We start from the raw sequence: 26,159 nt of genomic DNA, 5'->3' as shown, positions 1-26,159 counted from the left end.
AAAACCAAAAAGACAATGAATACTTAAAAGACAAAATGGTGAAATTAGTATTGCTGTACATAAACTAATATCATCAGGACTATTTCAAATACTTCTAAAACATGTAGAAATGGTTTTACTCAATAATATCTTAAAACCAGAATAATTTTAATGTAAATCACATAATTTTTATATATACTTGTTTCTACTAAAATAGTAAGATAAATATTAGTCACAACAGTTTGATTGCACCAAATATCTAGACATTAAGTACTAAAGTCTTGGGTTTTATTGTGTTAAAACTAAAAACTGTGGAGTATATAATGCCTGCTTTAGGAAAATGAATGGAGTGTTTTTGGCACTGATGAAGAGGGAGTTCATAGCTTCAATTATTTCATAGTTTGCTATCTTCTAAGCCAAGTGGGAGAAACTACATATCTGCCATGATCTCAACCAAGACAATGTGTACAGAAGTATCTTTTAAATGGAAAAGCACTGTATAACCACCGTCTCCATTTTTCACAAAAGTTGAATGTGAAAACTTGAAAGCCAACCCCACAGTCAGACAGGACTTTTGGATGTATTTTTCTTATAGAAGAAAAGCAGCCCTGGGCTGGGAAATGGCTTGGCAGTTAAGAACACAGACTGCCCTTCAAGGGGACCCAGGTCATATTCCCAGCACCCATACGGCAACTAACAACTGTGTGAAACTCCATTTCCAGGGGCACTGATGCCCTCTTCTGGACTTTATGGGCAGTGCATACACACAGTGCATAGACATACATGCAGGTAAGATGCCATACACATAAATCTCAGAAAATAAAAAAATAAAAAAGCATAGTTTTCATAAAAAATCTCTTTTATAAACAAATTTTCAGATCTAAACATTACAGAGCAATTAGCAACAATATTAATTTACAATAATAGTTTTCTATACAGTTTACTTCAAGTGGATGGCTGCATTTCTTTAAAAGATGGTATTTTTAACTATCACTCACTATATATGTATATATGTGTGTGTGTATGTAGAGAAATATATTTCTGTTGTTTTCAAAATAATAGACTACTTCTATGAAAAACAAACTAAAAATCATTTTATTAGTAGTTCTTATATATCCAATATAAAGCTTGCCTGTTAAACACTGAAGAGTTTTAATCAAAACATTCCTATATAAGCTGGGTGGTGGTGGCACATGCCTTTAATTCCAGCACTCAGGAAGCAGAGGCAGGTGGACCTGTGAGTTTGAGGCCAACTTGGTTACACAGTGAGTTCCAGCACAGGCAGGGCTACACAGAGAAACCCTGTCTCAGAAAACAAACAAACAAACAACCAAACCAAACCAAACTGAAACAACAAAACTCCTATATGAATGAATATCAAAGTATAAGCATAAGAAAGGTGACTGCACTAACCCTTTTATGCAATTTCACTGAGCTGAGCATTCAGGTGGTACAGGCTGTGGAGGAAACCCTAAAGTCCTAGTTAGGGTTACTATTGATGTGATGAAACACCATAACCAAAAGCAACTTGGGAAGGAAAGGATTTATTTAGCTTTTACTTCCACATCACTGTCCAGCATTGAAGGAAATCAGGACAGGAACTCACACAGGGCAGGAAGCTGGAGGCAGAAGCTGATACAGAAGCCATGGAGTGGTGGTGCTTACTGGCTTGCTTATCGTGGCTTGCTTATCATAGCTTGCTCAGCCTAGTTTCTCCTAGAACCCAGGACCACCAGCTTAGGGACAGCACCATCCATAGTGGCTGGGCCATCCCCATTGATCACTAATTAAGAAAATGCCCTACAGGTAGATCTTATGGAGGCATTTTCTCAGTTGAGGTCCCTTCCTTTCAGATGACTCTAGCTTGATATAAAACTAGTCAGTACACCTAGCAGTGAAGAATAATACAACTTTCAGTTAAAAACTACACAGTGGCCCAAAGGAATAGAAGAGTCTCTCAAACTCAAATTCTAATTATTTATTTTTTCCACGGCCAATCTGATTCCATAAAGTTCTTTCTGAGCTGTGTTAAGTCATATACATGTGAAGATTGACAAAACATGAATAGTTTCATTTAAATACTGTAAGCTGCTAGATTTTTTTCACTATTTTTATATCTAAATAGTGCTAATGAAATTTATAAATAAACATCTTAAATAAAGTGCTAACATATTTACAGACAGTTATGTTTAAAATACAAATTTGATTAAATTTTAAAGAAAGGAAGTTCACATACATTAAAAAAAAAAAAGCTTTTCTCAAACAGACTGTAACAACTTGACGGTTGGTTATTTTAGGTTTTAAAATCTTCAGGTGCCATGAAGTGGTATTAATGGTGTAACAATGTGGGTGAGTCTATGAGAAAATACTTTCTGCAAGACATTTGGAATCAGATTGGCAGGCTATAATTTATGTCTGGACATCCAAAGGAACAGACCACCAAAGTTGTTTAGAATAGACTGGTGAAAAAAAAATTTAAAACACCTGATAACCAATCGCACTCCTAAAATTTTGAATCCACAATTTTAGAGAAATGAAAGCAGGTAAGTCCACAAGGTGGGCTTTCTAAAGAGAAAAGGGAAACAGTTAAGCACTAAGAGGTCACAAGGCACATTAAACACATAAAAGCCCCACTCATTAAATGTAGAGATCTGGCCCTGCAAGAGCAGTTTTCCTTACTAAAAGGCATACCATTTGTGGGTTGTTTTAATTCAAAAAGATTTACAATATTGCCCTGTTTTCTAAGGTTCGCCCCACCCCCACCTCCTTAATTCCTTCCTCTAAGTGCTAGCCAAATAACATTTAACCAAATGTAAAAAAATGAAGACCTGCTATTCAAACATAGCCACAAATCTGAGTAGACTTATTTAATTTCTTCAGTTTGCTTTGACATAAACATGCTATTATGTTTTAACCTGTAAATATAATTAATATATCATATTGCTCACATATACTAATTTTGATTACATTAGTTCTCCAATTACAGAATTACTATTTAGTCAGCATGACTAAATGTGCCACAGTGGCACATTCTAGCCTACCTCCTCAACGCACATCACTGTAAGTATTAAAGCAAAATACTGAGAGTAGCCTGAACGAGGGAGGAGAGTCAGAAACAAGTTGATTTGTGCTAGGCTCCTTTCTTAGCAAGTTGTGAGAACTGAGCAAGTCTCTTAAATTTTAAAGCCTCAGTTTCTTCATGTGGAAAAGAAGGGTTCTGAGCTTGATACCTCAAATCTCTTTAAGCTATACATTTCTTTGCTTCCAGGGATTCCTGCAATTAGTAAAGAAATATACGACATCCAAGTAGGAAATCAGAAGTAAAATTATGTTTGCAGATATGATCTTACAGCAGAAAACACTAAAGAGTCTACAAAACCAGTAGTAAAACTGTGAACTGAAATTCACAAAAGAGTCACATCCATGTTAAGGTTTCTTTTACAATACTGATCGACTGGAATTTTGTGGTTATGGAGAGTTGGAATGTAGCATATCCAGAATCAAATTATCTTGGACTACTTTTAACCCACTAATAGCCATCCATTGCCCACTTGTGTCTGACCTGACATCCTTGTGACAGTCACACGAAACCTTTTGATATGGATTAACTTAACAGAGCAACAGCTTTCACCAACCAAAAAACTAAGCATGTATTAGACAACATCTGAAACCTGTGGCAGAGATTTCCTTGATTTATTATAACCCACCTTCCTCACCTTTTACCCTGTATTTGAAAAGTGCCCTAATCGAGACTTTCTCTTGTTCTGTAGCTATAAAAATGTCACAGAACCGATACATGCTGAAACATGGTATTTGGGATAACCTGAATCCATGGTCTCAGACTATGAAGCCATGTTTGGCTCCAAAATAAACTATCTTTTATTCTATTTGGGATAACCTGAATCCATGTACTCAGACTATGAAGCCATGTTTGGCTCCAAAATAAACTATCTTTTATTCTCCTTGAAGTGAGAGCTGTGTTTTTGTGTCAAAAACAAAACAAAACCCTTAGAATTGACAAATGAATTCAGCAAAGAGGCAGGATGCTAAGTCAACAGAAAAAAATTAATTGTATTTCTATATACTAATGAACAATCTGAAAAAAAAATTAAGAAAACACTTTCACTTACAAGAATATGATATTTAGGGATTAATTTAACCAGACATCTACAATGAAAGGAAGGTACAAACATTGCTGATAGAAGTTAAAGGCAAATAAATAGAAATACATTCATACTCATAAATTTGAAAACTTAATGCTGTTAAGATTTCAATATTACAAAAAACAATTTACATGGTTTTGCTTACCATGAAGTACTCAGAGTAGCCAAAATCATAGGATGTAGAAGGGATTACCAGGAACTAGTGAAAGGCAAAGAGATAATGTCGTTGGTGGCATAGACTTTTAGCTTTATGAAACATAAAGAATTATGGAGCTAGTGGAAGTGGTCACATGCCACTATGAATATATTTAATACCACTGGTCTGTATATTTTAAACTGGATAAGATGATGAATTTTATCTTGTGTACATTGTTTTACTGCAATTGAAAACTAGAAAAACAATTCTACGATTGCATAAAAACAAAGGAAAGAGGAACAATACCTAAAACTGAGTAACATGACAAGATGGAGTTGGTGGTGTATATTTATCATCCATGCTTCCCACCTCTTGTTTCTCCACCCCCATTGCATCTATAAAAAGCAAGTAGTAGAGGAAGATAAAGGCTAAGTTTGTTTTACTTGTTAAATCTTGTTACTTCATTCAAATGTTTAAACAATCCTATGCACTTTATTCTTGAAGAATATGTGAATGGCTAATTCTAGAATTAAGCTTCTTAAATTTGTTGCCCAAACCTGAACTGCATATATTTGTTTTATGTCTATGAATTTGGATAATAGTTTACAAATAAATAAGGATTTATAGTATCTTTCAAACCTGGGAAGAAGCATAGGCGATTTTATATTGGGTCATAGCCCAAACAGTGTCCTAACAAACCCTGAAGCCAGAACCTTTTGCTCCCCATAAGCTTTTATGGTTTTCCAGGAAAGCTGTAGTGGGGAAGTGCGGAGAAGTGTGTGGACAGAAGGCAGGGCTGCTATGCAGGACAACTAAGTGAGCACAGGAAGGGAAGGGAGCCGCCAAATTGTACTTGCTGAGAACCAAGGAGAATCTGACACGATTAGGAATCATGTTTACAATCAAACCATTTTTTGACTTTCTTGTGACCCATGGATAGTGGAGTTACTTTGACTTTTTTTCAATCTATGTTTTTATCTGGTCACATTCAAAGCTATACAATAACACCATAGACCAACAAATCTTATGTATTAAAGGAAATGATACCTAGATAAAAATAAGTATACCCCAAACAGTTTTATTTACTTTTGTAAAACCCTCATATAATATAACTTTAAAGGCCATCAAAATTTTATGTATTGCTATTGTTAAGACACTTGAATACAATTCTATCTTCAAAAGCCCAAGGCCATACTTGGCTGGGTATCCTCTTTTTCTTAAATTCCTCTCCCTCTTTCAATGCTACTACTAAATCTTTATTAATTTTTTCTTAATAAACCTTGCTTCATACGGTCTCATCCTGAGGTTATTTTTGTTGTTGTTTTGGACTTTTTTTTTTTTCAGTATAGTTAAAAATATTTTGGCTTCACTTGAGTAGAGTTCTCTAAAAAGCACTCCTTGGGCTGATATAAGTAGCAACATGGGGTATAGCTTATTCTGCTACCCACTGCCACTCACAAATGACATTTAATACTTTTTCTGTCTTTTTTTTTTTTTTTTTTTTGGTTTTTCGAGACAGGGTTTCTCTGTGTAGCTTTGCGCCTTTCCTGGAACTCGCTTGAGACAGCTGCCTGAACTCACAGAGATCGCCTGCTCTGCCTCCTGAGTGCTGGGATTAAAGGCGTGCGCCACCACCGCCCGGCTCATTTAATGCTTTTTCAAAAGTCAATGACATTTCCAAAGCACACTTCTTCCACCCCTATTTGATCACATAGGGCTAACACAAATTTGCCACTGACCTGCATTTTATCCCTCCCACCTCTAGCCTTTTCCTACCTGCTTTCCTTTTCAAAAAGCTATCTTTCACATGTCCACTTTGACCCAATTTCAACTATATAAAACAGCAATAGGTAAGAAATACACAATCTCCAGTTGTGATACGCAAACATTCCTTTCAGACACTCTATTCTTCAGGCAACATTAAATAATATTATTTAGTATAATTAATATAAAATAGATTTAAAAACTAGTTTTCAGGAAGGGCTGATGCTACTACAGGTTTACTTCAAAATCAGGCTTTTCCCCCTTGTCGGACTTAATTCCTTTTGGACATATTTTTACTCAATTATTCTTATTTATTAATTACTTTAATTGCTAAGTTATCAGCCACAGTATGTGTATCAGGTGCCTCTAAAATGGCTTCCAGAGGCCTTGCCTTCCGCACGTGGAGGACTGTGTTATACTCTGCCTCTCTAATGTGGGTTGGATTTAAGCCTCCTAACAAATACAATATGGCAGTGGTTGATGGGGTATCACTTCTAATGTTAGGCTATAAAATACAAGTACCTTCCTTCAGTTTGGATGCTCTTTCCTGGATTGCCTGTGGTAGGGGAAATCAACTGCCATTCTGTAAAGAAACTCATTTGGCAGAGAATCTAGGCCAACCAGCAACCAGGTGCAAGCACTTAGAAGTAGATCCTTACTCCATCTCAGTGGAGCCTTTCAATAATGCCACAACTCCCAACTACAGCTTAACTGATACCTCAAGAAACAACCTGAGCTGGGTGGTGGTGGCCAACACCTTTAATCCCAACAATTGGGAGGCAGAGCCAGGTGGATTTCTGTGAGTTCAAGGCCAGCCTGGACTACAGAGTGAGATCCAGGACAGGTACCAAAACTACACAGAGAAACCCTGTCTTTTTTTTTTTTTTTTTTGCTTTTTTGAGACAGGGTTTCTCTGTGTAGCTTTGGAGCCTATCTCAAAACAAACAAACAAACAAACAACAACAACAAAACAAACAAAAGAAACAACCCAAACTACTTACTCTGTTGAATGTTGCCCTAATTCTTGACTCAAAGAAATCAAGATAATACATGTTTGTTGTTTTAAGCTGTATTAAATTTGGTGATAACTGTTAACCAACAGCACATAACTAATGAAGTAACTCAGATAACTGTCCATTTAGACAAATTTTACAAACATGGACGTTTCTGAACTAACCTGAAAAAAATTATTTATTCCTCATTCTGAGACTATTTTGTAAGCCACTTTCACAAAGGTAATAGGAAGCTTCTCTTTTAGGAGTGTGAGTACCAAACTCCAGACATTCAACGAAAGGAAAGAGGGCTTAGCGGGCTTTGCAAATCCATATTCTCAGCCGCGGGAGGTCAAGTCCAAAGGCTTGCTAGCTAGGGACGGTCAGGGCTACACAGTGAATTCTAGGCCAACCTGGAGTATACTGGAGACCCTGTCTCAAAATAAAAGAAAAAAGGGAGAGGAAACGCTGATAGGAAAAACAAATTGTATTCAATGCTTTGAAGAGAACACAGGGGGGTCCTTAAAAAAAAAAACAAATGTCTGATTTGTACAAAACCAAGTAGCCACAATTATTAATTAGTTAATATAGAACGCAAACTTAAAATATATCAAACAGGAATTGCAAGTTGATAGGGTTTTGTCTGGTAAGCAATATATATTAAGAATATACCACGTGGGAAGTGTGACTAGTCACAGAAAAACAAGAATTTAACCAATTTTATAGTCACACTGGCGGCTGTAGTAACTAGCAATCGGCAGTGACCCTAAACTATATATTTGGATTCGTATTAATGGGATGTCCTAAAAAAAAAAAAAAAAAAAAAAATCAAAGCGTGCCTGGGCACCTGATAACACAATAACCACCATAAAAGCAACTCATTAACCTGAAGAAAGTAACCTTCACCGTTTGTCATCTTTCCATGAGGACGACGACACCGAGGCGCTAAGTAAGACAAGTCCCAAGTCGACCTTTACACCAATGGCCGAGAAACAGAAGGAAGAGCTCTATGCCCGCCTCTTGACACCGACACAGCGTTTTAATAGGCCACCGCCGCTGTCACTCAAAATGTCCTACCGTGCCATTGGTCCTAAACTATTGCTTACCGGGCCGGTGCTGCCAAGCGGCAAGCCCCCCCCCGCCCCCCGCAGTCTTTTTTTTTTTTGCCCCGAGCAGAAACGTGAAAGTGTACAGGCGCAAGAGGCAAGGCCCTGGAAGTGTCAGGGCCGACGCTCGTACCTGAGCGACCTGCGATCTCCACCGCCGCCGCGACGACTCGGGCTCTGGGCGGGGGCTGTCAGCCGCGAAGGACAGGGCTCAGCCGGGAACAGAGGCCCACGCCATGGAGAGGCCTTTCCGGACCGCACGCGCTCACGCTGGAGAACACGATGGCTCCGAGAGGACCGGAGACAGCCGCAAACTCCGGCGAACTCCCAGCACCTCAGCCCGCAGGAGCCCGAGGGGCCAGCCAGGGCAAGTTTTTTTGACGTTTCCTATTGTTGCCGGAAGTGACGCCGGGGAGCGGGCCCTTAAAGAATCAGGGTTTTACTCTCGCGCTTGCAGATTCGCCAGAACGTCTCTCTGTCTCGCTGCTCCTTCTGAACGACTCCGGTCGTCAAAATTATGCTCATTTGAGATAGGACATGTGCTGTAAGGCGTGTCGTTGATAAGGTTTTTTTTATGAGAGTTAAGTCTTCCGAGGAGGCCGCGCGAACGGAGTATGGAATCTGCACCGTGGAACCCCAGAGTGTGGGGCAGCCCGTGGCTCGGAACGTTTGGCCACGGTTCGCGGCGCGCTGGAACCCACGGTTCCGAATACAAACGGTCGGCGCGAGAGGCGCCCCCGGGGCGCGGGCGCTGGGGCTCTGGGGCTGAACACCTGGTTCCCGCCACTTTCTCGAGTTACATATGCTCCCCTCGCCCTTCTGTGTTGGCCCGGTCGCCTCGGGAACCCTTCACTTTGCTTGGCGGCGGCTGGCTGTGCCCTGGCTCGGGCAGAGGGCGCCTGAATGCGGTACTCACCGAGGTGCCTGAGTGTAGGCGAATGATCACCAGGTCTGCTGTTTCGTCCTTTTAAATCTAGGGGAATCCTAGGTGGGACTTGTCTATGGACCCAGCTGGTACGTGCTTTGGGAGGCAACCAAGTGGGAAGAATCGTAGCCCGCCTCTTAAGAATTGGTTTGTGACTTGGGCGAAGTTAAAGACACGTAGATGTCTATCTCTTGGGTCTTTTCAGTGAGTGATACAGCTAGACTGACTAGAAGGGTGAAAGTACTTCTTCGGGTTCTCTTTCCTGACATTTCCATGGTGCTTTTTGAAGACTTCTCCATCTATTTTGAGGACTGCAGACTTTTCTCTCTATATAAAGGAAACTAATCTTAACATATTTATTCTAGATGTACGGCTGCATCATACTGTTTTACAGAATTACTTGCAAGCATTTTTAAGCAGTTTTGTGTGTAGACGCAGCGGTACCACTGAGCTTTTGCTCCCATTCGCCCTAGCTAGCTTCCTTTTTAAAAATCCTTCATCAAAACTTTTCTCTTTTTCCTAGAATCCATTAATGGAGAGATATATTACATTTAATTTCTACAGATCTGTATTCCTCTATCTAAAAGTTTGTTTTTTAGGTATATCGATCTGGTTCTCAAAATCCTAGCTATCCACCGTGATTATTAAAATCTAGTTACGTCATCCTGAACAAAATGATTTTTGAATCTAGTGACAGCTTATATTTTTAAAGACCTGTAACAACCATGAGAATGAGCTGGATTTAAAACAAAAAATCTTAAACTACTGGGCTGGGGATCTACCTCAGTGGTAGGGCCATTGGATGGTATGCCAAGGCCCTGGGTTCAATTCTCTTTACCCCCCCAAACCCATATTGTGCCATTCACACAACCTTTTCCAGAAATTCAATTGGCAAATTTGATTTGTTCCTAACTTTTCAGAAAGCTAGGTAGACGATTGAGACCTTAATGATTGAATCTGTATACTTTATTTAATATCCTTTGATAAATAATATAAAGTGAAAATGCAAATCAATTTTATTTTTAAGTAACAAGTTTTTTTCATCTCAGAAACATGTAGAAGAAAGATTTCTTCTTGACCTTTTGACTAAGATCAAGTGTAAAGTATGTATCAGTACTTGATTGGCATTAGTTAAATCTTAATTTTAGTGTTTGCCAATTAAAAAACTAGGAGATCCTTTCTTGAAAACATTTTTCTATGATCTTTTTTAAAATGTCTTTGTTTTTCTTTCCTGTCATATCATTTTTCTCCTTCACCTACAGATTCAAGCTGTTACTGAATCTTACTCTTCTTCAAAACATTTATTCTGCTGGTAATGAAGAGGGAGGATGTGTTCCTGGGGCATTCTTTATTGTCAGAAATCTCATTTCCAGAGGTAGAAATAATGTAAAGATAAATGTGTTCTAGGATATGAGAAAAAGAAAAGATACTATAGAGGATTAGGTAAAATCGCATGTCCTGGGAAGATGAGGTATGAATGAAAGGAAAGAATTGTGTCAAGTCAGATGGAACTGGAACCTAAAACAAGATCAGACCTGAAATCTTAAGCCCCAGGAACAAGGATTTTAGTTACAGTGAGAGTAGTTACCACTTCACCTTTTCTAGGCAATAAAGGTTGGTCCAGGAAGTCTGTCTTACCATTTCCTTATGTCTTTCTAGCCCTGGCCTCTGGAAAGATATGAAATAAGGCTTACAGTTTTGACCAATTTTTTGTATAATTTGATTTTAAGATCGATTCCTTTTTTTCTCCCTAAAATCCTCATTGCCTAAATATGTTAATGTTTAAATCAATGTATTTAGTGTTTCAAAAATGGTGAGCAAAATGCCAATGCAAGAGTACTTAAGAGTCTCTCCAGTAGTTTGCTCTTCACATGTATACAGAGCTGACTGGAATGGGAATAGCATTCCTACAGACGGAGAACAGGGACCCAACTCTAGAGAAATGGCTATAGAAATGGGTTGTGGCCCAGGCTTAGAATTTGGCAAATTGCCAGATTTATTTACCCCTTTTTATATATGTGCATACAGAGGAGGTGTCTGAAGGGGCCGTTTATATGTTGGATATTTGTTGAAATATAGACTATGGGAAAAATCACATCAAGTATATTTCATCTAATACTTGAATTCTTTTTTGTTGTTGTTGTTGTTGTTTTTAATACCAGATTTCATTTTAAAGGTGCTTCATTCTCAGAGAATTTATTTCTCAAAGTACTTTTATAATTTTCTTGAGTAAGATATTGGTAAACTATGAGTTTGCTTTGTTTTTAAGACAAGCATCTGTTTGGCAACTACATGAAATCCAAGTCCTGGTGATAATAACCAAATCTGGTGATAACAAACCAAAGTTTGTCTCCAGTTTTTATTGGTTAGATAGCCTTTATAAACATTCAGGATAACCACTGATGGAGACTATTTCAGCTTGATATGTTTTTCCAAGTGGGGCCAGCTATGACTTGCATGTAAAGTGGCCTCCATGGGTTCATGTGATTGATCACTTGCTCTCCAGCTTAGGGTGCTAATTTGACAGGTTGTAGAATCTTTGAATGGAACCTAGCTAGAGAAGTGAGTGGCCTGGGGTCTGAAGATGCCTTGACATGGTAGTCTGACCTCACTTCTGTGCTGTGCTATACTCTAGTCTGGTATAATGGCAGCCGGCAGCCACCACACACTCCTGCCACCATGGAGCAGTTGCCCGTTACCATGGTTTCCATACTATGAGGGTCCACACCCCTTCAAGTACTGAACCAAGGAGAGACTTTTCTACTGAGTGTCCTCTGTTAGGTATTTGATCACAGCATGAAAGTAACTATTATAGTCCATTATCATTCAAGGTAAAATATTTGGGAGAGGGCTAGATGAAATACTATTGAATGAATGTAAATATAAGGCAAACTTATTTTTTGTGAGGGGAAAATTAGAAGTTTATACGTAGGGTTTAGAGTTGGTGCAGTGCAGTAAGCCAGTAGAGATAGTGTGATGTCAGTGTGCTGGGGCCTGGGGGAGGTACATACAGAGTAGAGCGGAACCCAGTGCATGTATTTAAACAGCACTTTATAATTTTATTTTTAGATGAAAAGTTGTAAGATTATTTGAGAGTTGGCGCTGAATCTAACATTCAATAATGGCAACAGGTGACTTAAAAAGAAGCTTGCGGAAGCTAGAACAAGTGCTTCGTTTGCTAAATTACCCTAATGAGGTGGATTATGTTGGGTAAGCTATAATACATTTGATATTTGAAACTTATTTGTGTGCTTTTTATTTTGCTAAAAGCTTAACAAGTATGACATGTTGGGTCCTGAATGAAAGTAAAGATTTTGTATGGACCCTGTTGCTGACTGCCAAGCCTGATGACCGTGACTTGAATTCCCAGGACTCATGTTGAAACTAGAGATCCAGCTCCTTCAAATTGTCCTTTGTCCTCCATGTGTACCAAGGACTATGTGCTAATGTGCTAAGAATTAAACTCTGTTCCTCTGGAGGAGCTGCAGGTGCTCTTAACTGCTGAGCCATCAGTCATATTTGAATAAGAATTTTAAAGCATGGGGGCTGCTATGAGAAATCTCACCAATTGGAATCTTCATACTAAAAGAACTCATGGTGTAAATTTATAAAATTTATCTTCTACACATTGAATACACAAATAAATTTTCAAGAAATGGTAACATCTGTGATCAGATTGGCTATACTAAAAATAATACTATTCTGTGGAATGAGAGAATGGCAGATTATATAATTAATGAAATCCATTATACTCCAGTGAGTTTAAAATTATATGGAGACAGTATCTAGACTGTATATACAGTTTAACTCTCAGCACTCATTATCAGGTGCCTTAACATCTGTCTGTGCTATGAGCATGTGGCATACATACACAAATATAAAAAAAAAACTTTTTAAAACTTTGGGGTGGTGATGGGGAGGTTTATACACATATTTTGAATTATGTGGAAAGCATTCTGTTTATATGTAAGTACAGTATCATTTTAGTTAACCAATAGTGCTAGCTAACTGAAGAAATAATTCATTTGCTGTTTTGTGCAAGAATCACTAAGGCATTTTTACACCAGTAAGTAAGTAGACAATTAGAAACAGACAGCATGAAGGAGCAGATACTGAAAGATCAGTGTGGATCTTCAGGATGGCTTCATGAAATCAGCATTTAACTACTGAGTTATAATGAATAAAGATAGGCAAAGTGTAGGATACCTGCCTAGACATGAGCACAAGCTAAGAAGGTCCAGTTCTCATGAAAGCAGAAGGTGGTTGTCGAATCACAGCATGAGCTCTTTCCAGTGTGTTCCTCATTTGTAGCTTAGAGTTCAAACAATTCATCTTTGCAGGCTTGAGTAGGAACAAATGAGTTATTGTAACAAATGTTACAAATACATCAAATATTCTTGAGAACTGTAGGGTAGTACTTTTTTATTAATAGGAGAAATAAATGGATTAAGTAAGAATAAGCTTCAGGAAACCAACAAAAACTGTAGGAGATAGACTGTACAGCTGCAGTGAGGTTTTGAGCACATGAAAATGAACAGTACTGTTTCATAGTCGATCAGGGTAGTTTAGAGTGGGATATAGAATCTGGAGAGTCATAAATTGCTCCATTATTGTGTCTGTAATAACTAAGTTATTGACAGCATTGCGAATTACCCTTAATCACCCAGCTTCTGGAACTGTGCTAATGAAGTCTTTTCCCTTTTTCCTGGCAGTTTGATGAAGGGGGACACAGCAGCATCTTTGCCTATCATCAGCTATTCTCTTACCTCATACTCCCCTTATATATCAGAACTTCTGATGGAGTCCAACATAGACCTCATATCAAAGAATGATGTGCGCTTCACAGATACCGTCTATAAGGTATTTTGAGTTTATGAAACAATAATTACTTCAGGAACTATTGATTTTTAAAATTGATACTTTAGTAATAATTATCAAAACACAGTTGCATGTTCACTTAACAATGGTATACATCCTGAGAAATGTATTGATAGGCACTTTTGCCATTGGGCAAACATCAGAGTGTGCTTGCACAGACCTAGATGTCCATATACATAGCCTATTGCTCCTGGCTACAAACTTGTAGCATGTTTAACATTTGTGTGTCTAAACATGCAAGTAATATAGTTAAAATACTAGTCAATAAGAAAAAAAGTCAGCTTTATCATAATCTAGGGCCACTATCATGTCTTGTCATATGTCACATGTATGTTTAGTTGACAGAGTATTTTCATAGGTGTTCATCTCATTAAAATGGAGTCTACAGCTGACCTGAACTTGTGGGAGCTCATGGACTCTGGGCCAACATCTAGGGAGCCTGCACAGTACCGACCTAGGCCTCTGCATGTGGGTGACAGTTGTGCGGCCTGTTATTGGGGCTCCCAGCAGTGGGATCAGGACCTGTCCCTGGCACTTGAGCTGCCTTCTGGGAACCTAGTCCCCATGCTGGGTTGCCTCGTCCAACCTTGATTTGGGGAGTGTGTATGGGGGGGGGGGGTTCTTGGTCCTGCCTCACCTTGATGTGCCATGCTTTATTGATGGCCATGAGAGACCTGCCCCTTTCCTGAACGGGAGACAGGAGGAGTGGATGGGGAGGGGGATAGATGGAAGGTGGGGGAAGGGAGTGGGAAAAGAAGAGGGAGGGAAAACTGTGGTTGGTATGTAAAGTAAATGAAAAAATTTAATTAATAAAAAAATGGGGTCTCTATTGAAATTAAGTTGTAATTCATGTTTGCTTTATCAATGTTTCCTATTAATTATGGCAGCTGGTAAACGTTTATCACAGGCTTTAATTTGCCTGCTTCCTATGAAATTGTAGTAAGTTTGTGTGCTGGAGGAAGCGAGAGAGAACTGAGTCCCAGGCTGCTGTGTTCCTTGACTTGTGAGATACAAACTGAAACTTGCATGGTGTGTTCCTTGAGGTCTGACACCAGGTCTCGTCTCTGCAGTAGCATTTAGACACCTGGGTGGAGACTGACTTTGATCTCAGTTGATGTTGATTTTAAACCTTAACGTTTACCATTAACTTTTGGTCAAGTACTGTGAATTTGTGTGTGTGTGTGTGTGTGTGTGTTTTGTTTTCTTTTTTCGAGACAGGGTCTCACTAACTAGCTGTGGCTTTCCTGATGTGCTCTCTTTTCTCTCCCCCACCTCCCTCTCCCCTCTCTCCATTTTTCTCCCCTTCTTCCCTCCTGCCCCCGCCTCTGGCATATCCCTAGCAACCTGTATCTCATACCTGGGCATAACTCAACACCAGCTCTATAATTTTAGCACCTTTACTTAATGGCTTGATCTTCCTCTCAAAGGTAATTATTACCTTCTGACTAGCTGGTCATATAATTTTGAATTAAACCAATATTACCTTTGTTTCTTTACAGCTTCTTCGTGATCAATTTGATTATAAACCAATTTTGACAAAAAAGCAATTTATACAGTCTGGATTTGCTGAATGGAAAATCCAAATTGTGTGTGATATATTGAATTGTGTGATGAAAAAGCACAAGGAATTGACTGGCTCTGACAAGGTGAATTTATGAATGAATTTCAGTGCTAACTTATGCTAACTACCCCAATATTTGAATAAACATCAAGTTGTCACCCGACTTGCTGGACCCAGAAGTTCTTTGTCTCATTCTTAGACTGATGATTAGGGAAAGAATTCCAAGACAGACATAGAGGAGACTTGAGCATAGTAACAGATTGCTCAAGCAAAAGCAATAGTGTCTTCAGGGACAGGAGTGGGCAGCTGAGCATGGTAGGTGAATACGCCAGACTCAGGCATCAGAGCATTTTAGGAACTGAAGGGAATTCTTGTGTTAATGCTATTTGCATAATTGTGGGATTTTCTAGGAATTCCAAGGGCATTTCTAGGAACTATGGTTAGTTTGGACCAAACGTGTTGTTTAGAACCAAAATGGAATTGGAAGGGATGTGAATGTATAAAATTACAGAGATGCTGAGGAGTCTGCCCACCAAACTTCTAGGTCTCAGAATTTCCTCTACAGGACATACATATTTCACAGCTAGCTTCCTGGAGAGTACAGATTGCTGCAATACCAGGATGTCTTACCATATGTACCTAGATAAGGCCATAAGCACCTAGTTAGTTCTAAATCCCACTGTTCGTACAGCCCACATATTCAACGCCATAGCAATTATCCACATACAGGTCATTATCCACATACAGGGCATAGCCCTCTCAAGGATCATCATTTCTCTGATGTGAGTCACATGTCTTAAGCATCTGTGACTTGGAACTAAATTAGCAGTTCAAAGATAGTGTATTTTTGTCACTTTTTTTATTTTGGTGTTTTGAGACAGGGTTTCTCTGTGTAGTTTTGGTGTCCTGGATCTCACTCTATAGACCAGGCTGGCCTTGAACTCACAGAGATCCACCTGCCTCTGCCTCCCAAGTGCTGGGATTAAAGGTGTGCGCCACCACTGCCCGGCTTTTGTCATTTTTTAAAGTCTTTGTTTGTTTATTTGTTTGTTTGTTTTTACCTATGCAGCCCTGGCTGTCCTCAGTCCTCCTTCCTCATACTTTAAGTGTGGGATTCCAGCACCACCATATCAGTTTCACTTAAATTTACAGTAAACAAATAAACACATGGTTCATTACTTTCACTATTTGCTGTCATCAAAAATAAGTATTGAAATAATGGAATTGAAGTGTATATCATAGTTTTTATAAAATGCATTATTTTGTCTAATACTTTTCCTTTCTTAGACTTCGTCATGCCAGAGAAAGAAAAGCATCCCGGAAAGGCCCGAACCTTGTTCAAGCAGTGAGAACGCGCCTGGAGAGGCTGTGGGCATTGACATCACTGGCCGGTTTATGACTTCAGGAAAGGTGTGAGAATAGAAGGGACCAGAAGCGTATTTGAATGCAGTAAAGATTCGTTTCTCTGACGGGCATTTGGTGAAACATTGTAGTCAGATACCACAGTGTACAAGGCATTTTTATTAGAACGTGTTAGTTTATTTCATTTCTTTCTAGAAGTACTTTGATCATATCCACCCCCCTCTGCCCTCGCTTATCACCTCCTTCCCTTCCCTACCCTCAAATAGTCTCAGCAGAGGAGTGCAAAGATGAAAAGTCACACAGACTCTATATTTCTAATTTTGAATTCTTTTTCATTTCCCAGATAAAATTTAGTAAGGTTATAGTGCAAGGCATTGAACTCTACCCTTTAAAATATATGAGTGTGTGTGTGTGTGTGTGTTTGTGTTTGTTTGTTTTAATCTTATGTGTATGTGTACCAGAAAGGAACAGAAGAGAGTGTCATATCTCTTGGAACTGGAGTCATGGGTGGTTGTGAGCCTCCAAGTGGGTGCTAGAAATCAAACCTGTGTCTTAAGGGTTTTTTGTTTGTTTGTTTGTTTTCGAGACAGGATTTCTCTGTATAGCTTTGCACCTTTCCTGGAACTTGCTCTGTAGACCAGGCTGGCCTTGAACTCACAGAGATCCACCTGCCCCTGCCTCCCAAATGCTGGAATATCTTAAGGATTCTTAACCTGAGCCATCTTTCCAGCCCCTCAACCTATACCTTTAGTTATGCACCTGATCATCCCTAAAAAGGGGTGTGTATATAATAATAATCCATTATTATTATATCCAACAAGAGTGGTTATGATGATTCATTTATATGCATTAATAACCAAGAATATAGATTATCTAATAATCTGGTTTTGAGGATTCTTTATTACTAGGTATAGATTGTCTCTGCCTTTGTCTGCTTTAAGCACCTGTGGCTAAATGAATCCAGTACATGTAGAGATAGCATTTTCCATATCCAAGGGGAGCTCTAAGCCAAAATGCCATTTTAATAATAAATGTGATTCCAGCTGTTTTTCTTCTGGGTGAGAGGACAGAATAATCAATGTGTAAACTTTTTTCTGGATAAAGTAAAATACATAGAATTGTTTATTCTCTAATCCAAAATACATGACTAGAAGAGCTGTGATACCAAGAATATTACATTCATTACAATAAGAATATTGAATAACTGCTACAAAACTGATCGAATTTATAAATATATTTCTTTGCTGAAAGAGAAGTTGAGTTAGTACTGAAGCAAATTGTCTTCTTCCTGATGCCTCATCTCATATAGATGTAGTTTATGATTTCTTTATCACGTCTTAGGGTTTTTTAGTGTTTATACAGGTTTACTGTGAGGTCCTTGTTAGTATTCCTCCCTTTCGGTATTTTGAGCTTTTAGCTAAAGATGAAATATATATTGTGATTTGTTCAATAGAAAAAATTATAATATGTCCTCACACAGCTAGTTGTTGATTATTTAACTTGTAAATTGTGTCATAAGCTTCATTTGTTTATTTCTTTATTCATTGGCAGACTCACTAAATAGCTCAGGCTGGTCTGGACCTTATAATCCTGCCTGGGCTTCCTGAGTGCTGGGATTATGGTTGTGTGCTACCACACCTAATATGTTTTTTAAATTAATTATTTGTTCCTTCCTTCCTTCCTTCCTTCCTTCCTTCCTTCCTTCCTTCCTTCCTTCCTTTCTTGTTTTTAACTTTCTAGCATGTAACATTTCAAACATTTACCAAAGCACAGGTCATCCTGTTTCAACATGTAATCAAATCTTTGTTACTCTTCTTTCATCTTTACTGTAGCCACTTTTTCCAGCATATTGAAACAAACCTAGATACCTTTAAAATACATTTCAGTGTTTAACCTAAGACATAAGAATGCTTTTAAAAAACTGAATCACAATTTCACCAACACATATAAAATATATTAATATTAGCACATTATGTTGTGATACATTATATGTGGTAATTTAAATGTTTTTAAATATTTATACAGTCTGTCTAGAGAATTACTGTGAATATACATAAAGTAACTGGCAGGAAAACCTTTGAAGTATTTCTTCATGCTTGTCTCCGTGCAGAAGAAAGCTGTGGTGATCCGTCATCTGTACACAGAAGATAACATTGACCTTCCCGAACGGACAGTGAGTTCCACAGAAGGGAGTGAAGGGTGTGATGAGTCAGAAGAGACGACTTCTCAAGTCATGGTTCATGACGAGCAGGCCTCTGAAGTCAAGTCTCAGCTGAAAGTAAGGACTGAGGACCCTTGGACAGATTTCTCTGCTATCTGTGATTATTTCAGTGTTTGAAAGTTGTAATATTTCTGAACTCCTAAATTATGATATCTATACTATTGCTTAGAAGTCAGTCAATCTTACTAAATGTGCTTCAGTGGATTCCAGTTGTCGGATCTGTTTGGAGTTTTCCCCCTGAGTTAGAAGTAAAGCAAAGAGAAACAAGAGATGGTATGTCCCAGGGAAATTATAATCTAGCAAAAGAGATGTGCCACTTTACACAGTGGGGTTTTCTACCACTGTTTCCTCTGTTGGTAAATAGAAAAGCTTGGCATTTTATTCCCGTTTTCTCTTTAGTTAGTCTTTGCTATGTTTTCCCCAAGGGGTATGATCTCACTATGTAGCCTCCGCTGACTTTATGTAGTCCAAAGTGGCTTTGAATTTACAATAAACCTGCCTAGCCTTTTGCGTGGTAGCATTATAGATGTGTGCTACCCACCTGACTCCTTGCTCTCCTGTCATTTCTATTACTCCTCGTTAGCACAAATACCATTTTGTATATAATCTCTACTGTGTCTGCTAACACGCTCATATCTTGTGATTTTTATACATTTGGGTTATAGTTGGATTTATGAAGTTTTATTTGTGGGCCTGCTTTTTTCTATATGACACTCTAGATAGTCAGCACATCGTCATTTGCTTATTTCCTCTTGGATTTGTAGTAGGTGCTGTCGAAAGAAACTAGCTAGTGATAGTTGTATTGTGCTGCCTGGTCTAGGCATCATGCAGGTTACTCCACAGGCAGCTGCTGTGAAGAGGACAGCCTCGTGGTAAGGCCGGCTGCTGTGTGCGGGAAGCCCCATGTTCCACACTGTGCTCCTTCCTTAGCTATCAGAACAGCACAAGGAAATGGGAGCCCCTGATTCCTTTTCAAAGGATGCCACGCCTATCACCTGTGATCTTGGTTATCATTTTAGGATCTTTGTGACAACCCTGAGCTCACTGCACTTCACATAGCTCTTGCTGAATGCCAGGACAAGCTTAAGAGGCTGACTTGTGTAGAGAAAAGACTCCAGTATTTGGAAGCTGCAACAAAAGGGAAGGTGATGGTCGATGAGAAGGCCTGGAATAATCTCCTAAGTCGAGTCACTCTTCTTGAAACAGAGATGCTTTTGTCTAAAAAGGTATTAATCACTATGTAGCGCCACTTGCCTCAAGTTCAGTAAAATGCCCATCTTAGTGACTGTTGTCTATTCTTTTGGAAGCACTACACGTGAGGCTCCTTAGAAACTAGAAAATGTTTGGTTAGAATAAAGTTTGCTTAAGTTGACAAGTTCCTTAAACTTCTTGTGGCTGTTTTTCTTTCTTTTTTTTTTTTTTTTATCAAATAAGATAATTTGTAAAACCCATAAGTTGAAGTTTTCTGATTAATAGTACGTCAGATACTTAGATTGAGGTAAGAATTTTTTGAAAAACTTTAAATTTTTTTTATGTATTTTGGTAGGAAAAAGGTTTCTTCAGTTTACTGGAAAAGTTGTAGAAGAGTTAAAATTGAAACTTTCTTTTTTATGCATTAACTTCAATCATAAAGTGGATTTCATAGAAACAGTTATTAAATTTTCTGTCTTAGTCACTGTTCCATTGCTGTGAAGAGGCACAGTGGCCAAGGCATCTCTTATAAAGGAAAACATTTAATTATGGGCTTGCTTACAGTTTCAGAGTTCATTATTATCGCTGCAGGAAGCATGGCAGGCAGGAGCAGTAGCTGAGAGCTACTTCCTGATCCACAGGCCTAGAGATGGGGAGAGAGAGAGAGAGACTGGTCCTGACATGGGCTTTGAAAACCTCAGAGCTCACCCCCAGTGGCATGCTTCCTCCAGCATGGCCACACCTACTTCAACAGGACCATACCTCCTAATCCTTCCCAAATAGTGCTGCTCCTTGGTGACTAAGCATTTAAATACATGAGTTTATGGGGGCCGTTCTTCTTCAGACCACCACATTTACCACTGCCTTATGTAGTCTGAGAAATCTGTTTTGTTTCTTAGGGTTTCAGTTTCTAGTCTGTCTTTCATTTTTAGAGACTGCGGTTGTAGATTCAAGAAGCCTACTCTCTGCTTCCACACTTAAATGGTTGTTTCTTATGCATAAGAATAATTATATATTATCAGTAAGTAAATTTATTAAAACTAAACATTCCCTTGCTTTGCTTATATTTTATGTTAAGCAGCGTAAAATGAACTATCTATCATTTTCTTCTAAATATTTACCTGTACGTTCCAGAATGAATGTGTAGAGCTTAATGCAGCAAGTGAAGACAATGACTCTGATAGTGTCGTGGATGCTGTGTCCATTGGTAAGCTCTTCAGTTGTATTAGTACATTTTCAGAACAGTAGGTTTTATGGGCATTTGGCCTCTTTAGCATTCTCGTGTGTGTGTGTGTGTGTGTGTGTGTGTGTGTGTGTGTGTGTGTGTGTGTGTGTTTGTGTGTGTGTGTGTGTGTGTGTGTGTGTAAGCCAAAGGTCCATATCAGGCTTCTTTCTCAGTCGCTCTCCACATTATTTTTTGAGATAAAGTCTCTCACTGAACCTGGAGCTCACCAACTTGGCTATTCTTGCTACCTGGCAAACTCCCAGGATCCACCTGTCTCTAGCACTCTATTGGTGGCATTGTAGGTACAAACCACTACATCTAATTTTTTTTTAAAACATGGTTCTGGAAATTAAATTTAGTGAGCACTTGACTGGAGCCATGTCCCCATTTTTTATTAAACATTTTTCTTAAAATAAAATAAAATTACAGAGCTCTTAGGACAAAGAAAATAGTGACCCACAGACTGCCAAGAATTGCTTATAAAACCAGAGTATATATTGTTCAGAACACAGCTTACATTCTTTTTTGGGATTTTTCACTCTTTAATCATTCTAGAATAATACAATACAGTTAAAGAAGAAAAGTGGAGCTCTAAAATTTCTAATTGTAAGCCTAAGTAGTAACGTTCTTGTGCAGAAATAAGATACATGACAGAAAAAGTACATTTCTCAGAAATCTCTAAAGTGCTTTATCTGAACTGCTTACTGACAGTAATCAAATGAGAAGGTTGTAGAACAGGAGTGGCTTTTCCATGTCACAGCCTCCTAGTGATATTTCCCATGTTACTGAGCATGAGAGATCTCTGGTTTCAACAAGAGCTTTTATTCTTTTGAGTCTTATAATTTAGAAAAAGCAAAGGCCTACATCTTATCTCATATTATGATTAAATTATGTTTGTAAAAAAGATGACTTCTGCCGGGCGGTGGTGGCGCACGCCTTTAATCCCAGCACTCGGAAGGCAGAGGCAGGCGATCTTTGTGAGTTCGAGCCAGCTGGCTACCAAGTGAGTTCCAGGAGAGGTGCAAAGCTACACAGAGAAACCCTGTCTCGAAAAACCAAAAAAAAAAAAAAAAAAAGATGACTTCTACAATTGACAATTTATTATTAGATTAAGTTTCAGTAATATAGATATTTAACATCATTAGATCTTTCTCGCTACTATATACATTTGATTACAAGCATACACCACAAATACTAAATGTATTTTGAAATTTTTATTAGAGAATTTTTAGCATTTGTCTCCATATGTATAAAAAGTATTAAAAACTCATTTTACCTATGCCAATGACCATTTTAGATTAATTATCTATAAATTAAATTTTAAATATTTGACTCTACTGTGTAATGGAAAGATACCTAAAATGTAATTTCTTCACAGATAAAAAATACAGTGTGGGGGCACCAGCCAGAACGTATCGGTCATCTGGCTACAGTACACTGTCACCAGAGTCAACGCCCAGAGCCTCCACGGTTAACTATTGTGGCTTGAAAGATTTTTCAGAGGTAAGAGAAGCTGTCAGCTGCTTAATGACTTATAAGGTAGAGAAGAAACAAGTATCATTTTTAGTATATGCCATGTAATATATACTATTGGCAAGGATAATGTTAAATGATAAATTTAATCTCTCCAGGGTTCTTTTTGTTGGCTAGAGTCTCCTTATGCAGTGTTTCAGAGTGTGGTTTATATATTCATGGTCCATCTTTGCGGATTATTTACTTTGAGAAATTGCCTAAATTTGTTGCTTTTTAAATTAAAGGAAACAACACTTCAGAAAATGGAAAGGATGAAAAAAATGTAAGTAACAGAAAGGGGCAACAGAAATCATTTCTCTGTAGGGAATTGTGCTGAAATGTAGTATATATAGGATGGACATACGTGTTTCAGACCTTGAAAGTCTCAATCAGGTGTGGAATTTCTTTCAAGACTCCAGTGGATAATAATTCTATTTCCAGTTGTGTGTGTGTGTGTGTGTGTGTGTGTGTGTGAGAGAGAGAGAGAGAGAGAGAGAGAGAGAGAGAGAGAGAGAGAGAGAGAGAGAGAGAGAGAGAGAGAGAGATATGAGACACTGTTCTGGTTTCCAGCAAATAGTGTGAAACATTGTTCACAGAATTAATGATGGGTTACAAAGGGCAGAGATGCTTTGGTTATAATTAATTCTGATTTCTCTACTTCTGATAATTGATTTACCAAAACATTATGTGCATTTAGATGGATAGTTGGGAGATGAGTTTTCAATATTATGTTAGGCTTGCTTGTGTTTCCAGTGTGGTGCAGTACCACCAACGATGATGGTCTTACTGGGGACTATGAACGTTACATGTAGTTTTAGCAAAGAGTGGTTTAAAGGAAATATATGATGGTATTTTAGCAAAGAGTGGTATTTAAAGGAAATGGTATCAGAATAATATACACCTTAGTACCTTAAGAAAGTATAAAGCTCTTTGACATTTGAAAAATTCTAAAATAACTTATGCTACAAGAATTGGCTTATTTATGTTTGCTTTCTTCTGTCTGTATGTATTAATAGTAATTCTGCCTAAATAAGAAGACCACTCAGGTTTGTCTGGGGTCAGGAGCATGTGTGCAACGCTTCAGTCCTGAGCTTCACCGTGAGCTCTGCATTAGCTGATGTGTCAATTTGTTCTGTTTCAGGTTTGAAGAGACTGCAGAGCTACTGAAATGCTCGAGTCACTAACTGTACAGTTTTTCTGCGTGAGCATCTCTAGGACTTTGCTACTTATAATGCTATATTTAAGAATTCCTTGTACACTTTTAATATACTGTAATATATTATTAAGAATTTGAATTCTGTTTTGTGTGTGAGTGTTTTTCATTGCTAAATAAATATTTTTAATATTGTAGGTTGTAATTGTACTGATTTTCTGTTTCCGTTTTCTTGGTAAAACTTTCAGTTTCAGTATATGCTGTTATAGAGTGAAGAGGTTGCAGCAAGCTCTGTATTTTGGGTGGACATTTACTGCATTGTGCTGAGTAATATGCTTTTGAAAGTATGGGCTGGAGGACCAACGTCTATATCCTACTGGAGACATTCCAACTAGGACTTGCATATGGTACCCAGGAGACTCTCATATGTATAGTCCCACAGTCTGTGCTGGTGAATAAATTGTAATGTGAAGTTAAATTGCTCACTGAGAACTAAACAAATAGCAGCATCTTCTTTATTAACACGCAATGCTGAGAGCATTGGTTCTTTAGTGCGTTCCCTGTGGGAAGTGTGCTGAGTACCTAAGACCGTCAGCACAGACATAAATGGCGGCCATTCCATGTAATATACAGTGAAGGAGGTTTTCATTATCTCATAATGGAAGTTAGCAACTTTTAAGGAGAGAAAAAGTCTTAAAGTTAAATTGAAAGAAAGTTAAAATCACTCAGAAAGTTACTATGTAAATATCTTTCTAACTTTGTAAGTGAAAATGTAGTGGTAATAATTCTGGGTGATAGTCAAAATCATAGAAAGATGTCTTTCTCTTTTATATTTTCTGTTAGTCACCTCATTATACTATACAATTTGACTTTACTGTTAAGTAAAATATTAATTTAATTTATAAATAGAAATAACTTCAGGAGGCAGTTTTTAGTATTCTTGTAAATGTTTAGTGTTTTCACTTTAAAACTATAATCTTTTATGTTAGTATATAGAAGTATATAACCCTGAGTTTAGTAGTATTTCAGAAGAATTTCTAGAATTAATGAATCCTGTTAACTTTATTTCTTTTGATTGCAAGTACACTTAGAAAAATCAAGAGAATACAGTTTGTAAATGCTGTTACACCCCCCAAGAGAGCACCAGCATGGACTCACAGCACCACCTTCTGGTTGTCACACCACTCTGCCTTTGTAAAATTTAATCCTAATTTTTCCTTTTCTTTGATTTTTTTTTTTTTTTTTTTTAGATAGAGTTCTGGAACTCACTCTGTAGAACAGATTGGCCTTGAACTCACAGAGATATGCCTGCCTCTGCCTCTTGACTGCTGGGATTAAAGGCATGTGCCACCAAGCCTGGCTATGGGCTATATTTCTAATCTAATTTATGTATAATGTATCAAATAACAGATATTTAAAATTTTATATTAGAAACTAGAAATCTAGGTTCATAAATTTTTTAGACTTTTTTTTCTAACAACTTTAATAAAAATGAACTTACAGTAGCGATGTATTTTTGTATTTACCAAGAGACTTATTTTGAAAACAACTTCTAGAAAACTAAAGTATGGCTCATTGAAATTATTGAAGATATTGTCAAATTATTCTCATTTAGAAAATGCTTTCTCAGTCTAGAGAGATGGCTCAGAAGTTAAGAGCACTGGCTTCTCTTCCAGAGGACCTGAGTTCAGTTCCCAGCACCCACATGGCAGCTCACAGCTGTCTGTAATTCCAGTTCCAGGGGATCCGACATTCTCTTACAGACATACATGCAAGCAAAACACTAATGCACATAAATTAAAAAAAATAAATGAATCATTAGGAAAATGCTTTCTCTCAGGGCATTTGATCGTGGTTCTCAATAACTAAACATCCCCTTTGGTTACACTGAAGGTCTTGAGGAAAGTGTATCTTCGTCATGTGCCCTCAGCTAACTGATTCTCATAGAATTTATCCCTTCAAATTATTGTGTTGCCAGTGAAACTTTCGGT

General features: G+C 38.1%; 2 protein-coding genes across 7 annotated transcripts in view; one reads left to right on the top strand and one right to left on the bottom strand.

Annotated features, from left to right (window-relative positions):
• The window catches only part of Fbxo8 (F-box protein 8), a 43,331-nt gene extending 34,830 nt beyond the window's left edge, over nt 1–8,501 (bottom strand). The window contains exons 1-2 of one of the 4 annotated variants that reach the window (XM_028860918.2): nt 8,274–8,501; nt 4,288–4,341 (exon numbers count right to left, since the gene is read on the bottom strand). Coding sequence is in view for 1 of the 4 variants with exons in the window: in XM_028860916.2 (XP_028716749.1) it covers nt 7,941–7,950 (10 nt within the window). In the remaining 3 variants the exon portion in view is untranslated. Of the gene's footprint in view, nt 1–4,287; nt 4,342–7,920; nt 7,965–8,273 lie in introns of those variants that run through there. The other 3 variants (XM_028860917.2, XM_028860916.2, XM_037211747.1) reach the window with 3 other exon arrangements.
• A 297-nt stretch (nt 8,502–8,798) lies between these two features.
• On the top strand, nt 8,799–24,365 carry Cep44 (centrosomal protein 44). Of its 3 annotated transcripts, none has more exons than XM_028860911.1 (11): nt 8,799–9,154; nt 12,135–12,275; nt 13,778–13,925; nt 15,443–15,589; nt 16,792–16,914; nt 18,977–19,144; nt 20,107–20,313; nt 21,413–21,485; nt 22,882–23,006; nt 23,261–23,298; nt 24,157–24,365. In XM_028860911.1, exons 2-11 carry the CDS (start codon nt 12,187–12,189, stop codon nt 24,197–24,199), a joined length of 1,161 nt encoding a protein of 386 aa, XP_028716744.1. In that variant the 5' UTR covers nt 8,799–9,154; nt 12,135–12,186; the 3' UTR covers nt 24,200–24,365. The 3 variants fall into 3 exon arrangements, with proteins under 3 accessions (XP_028716744.1, XP_028716748.1, XP_028716745.1); XM_028860912.2 differs by having other exon boundaries at nt 9,001–9,089; XM_028860915.1 differs by lacking the exon at nt 23,261–23,298.
• The last annotated feature ends 1,794 nt before the right edge of the window (nt 24,366–26,159 follow it).

The sequence above is a fragment of the Peromyscus leucopus genome, chromosome 17 (assembly GCF_004664715.2).
Source record: "Peromyscus leucopus breed LL Stock chromosome 17, UCI_PerLeu_2.1, whole genome shotgun sequence".
NCBI classification, from domain to species: domain Eukaryota; kingdom Metazoa; phylum Chordata; class Mammalia; order Rodentia; family Cricetidae; genus Peromyscus; species Peromyscus leucopus.
Note: the sequence above shows the minus strand (reverse complement) of the source record. Positions and strands in the feature narration are given on the sequence as shown.

Coding starts and splice junctions, on each gene's coding strand:
- Cep44 (XM_028860911.1), top strand. CDS start 12,187: ATGGCAACAGGTGACTTAAAAAGAAGCTTGCGGAAGCTAGAACAAGTG. Junction 20,314..21,412: donor AGATGCTTTTGTCTAAAAAG/GTATTAATCACT, acceptor TGTACGTTCCAG/AATGAATGTGTAGAGCTTAA. Junction 23,299..24,156: donor ATGGAAAGGATGAAAAAAAT/GTAAGTAACAGA, acceptor GTTCTGTTTCAG/GTTTGAAGAGACTGCAGAGC.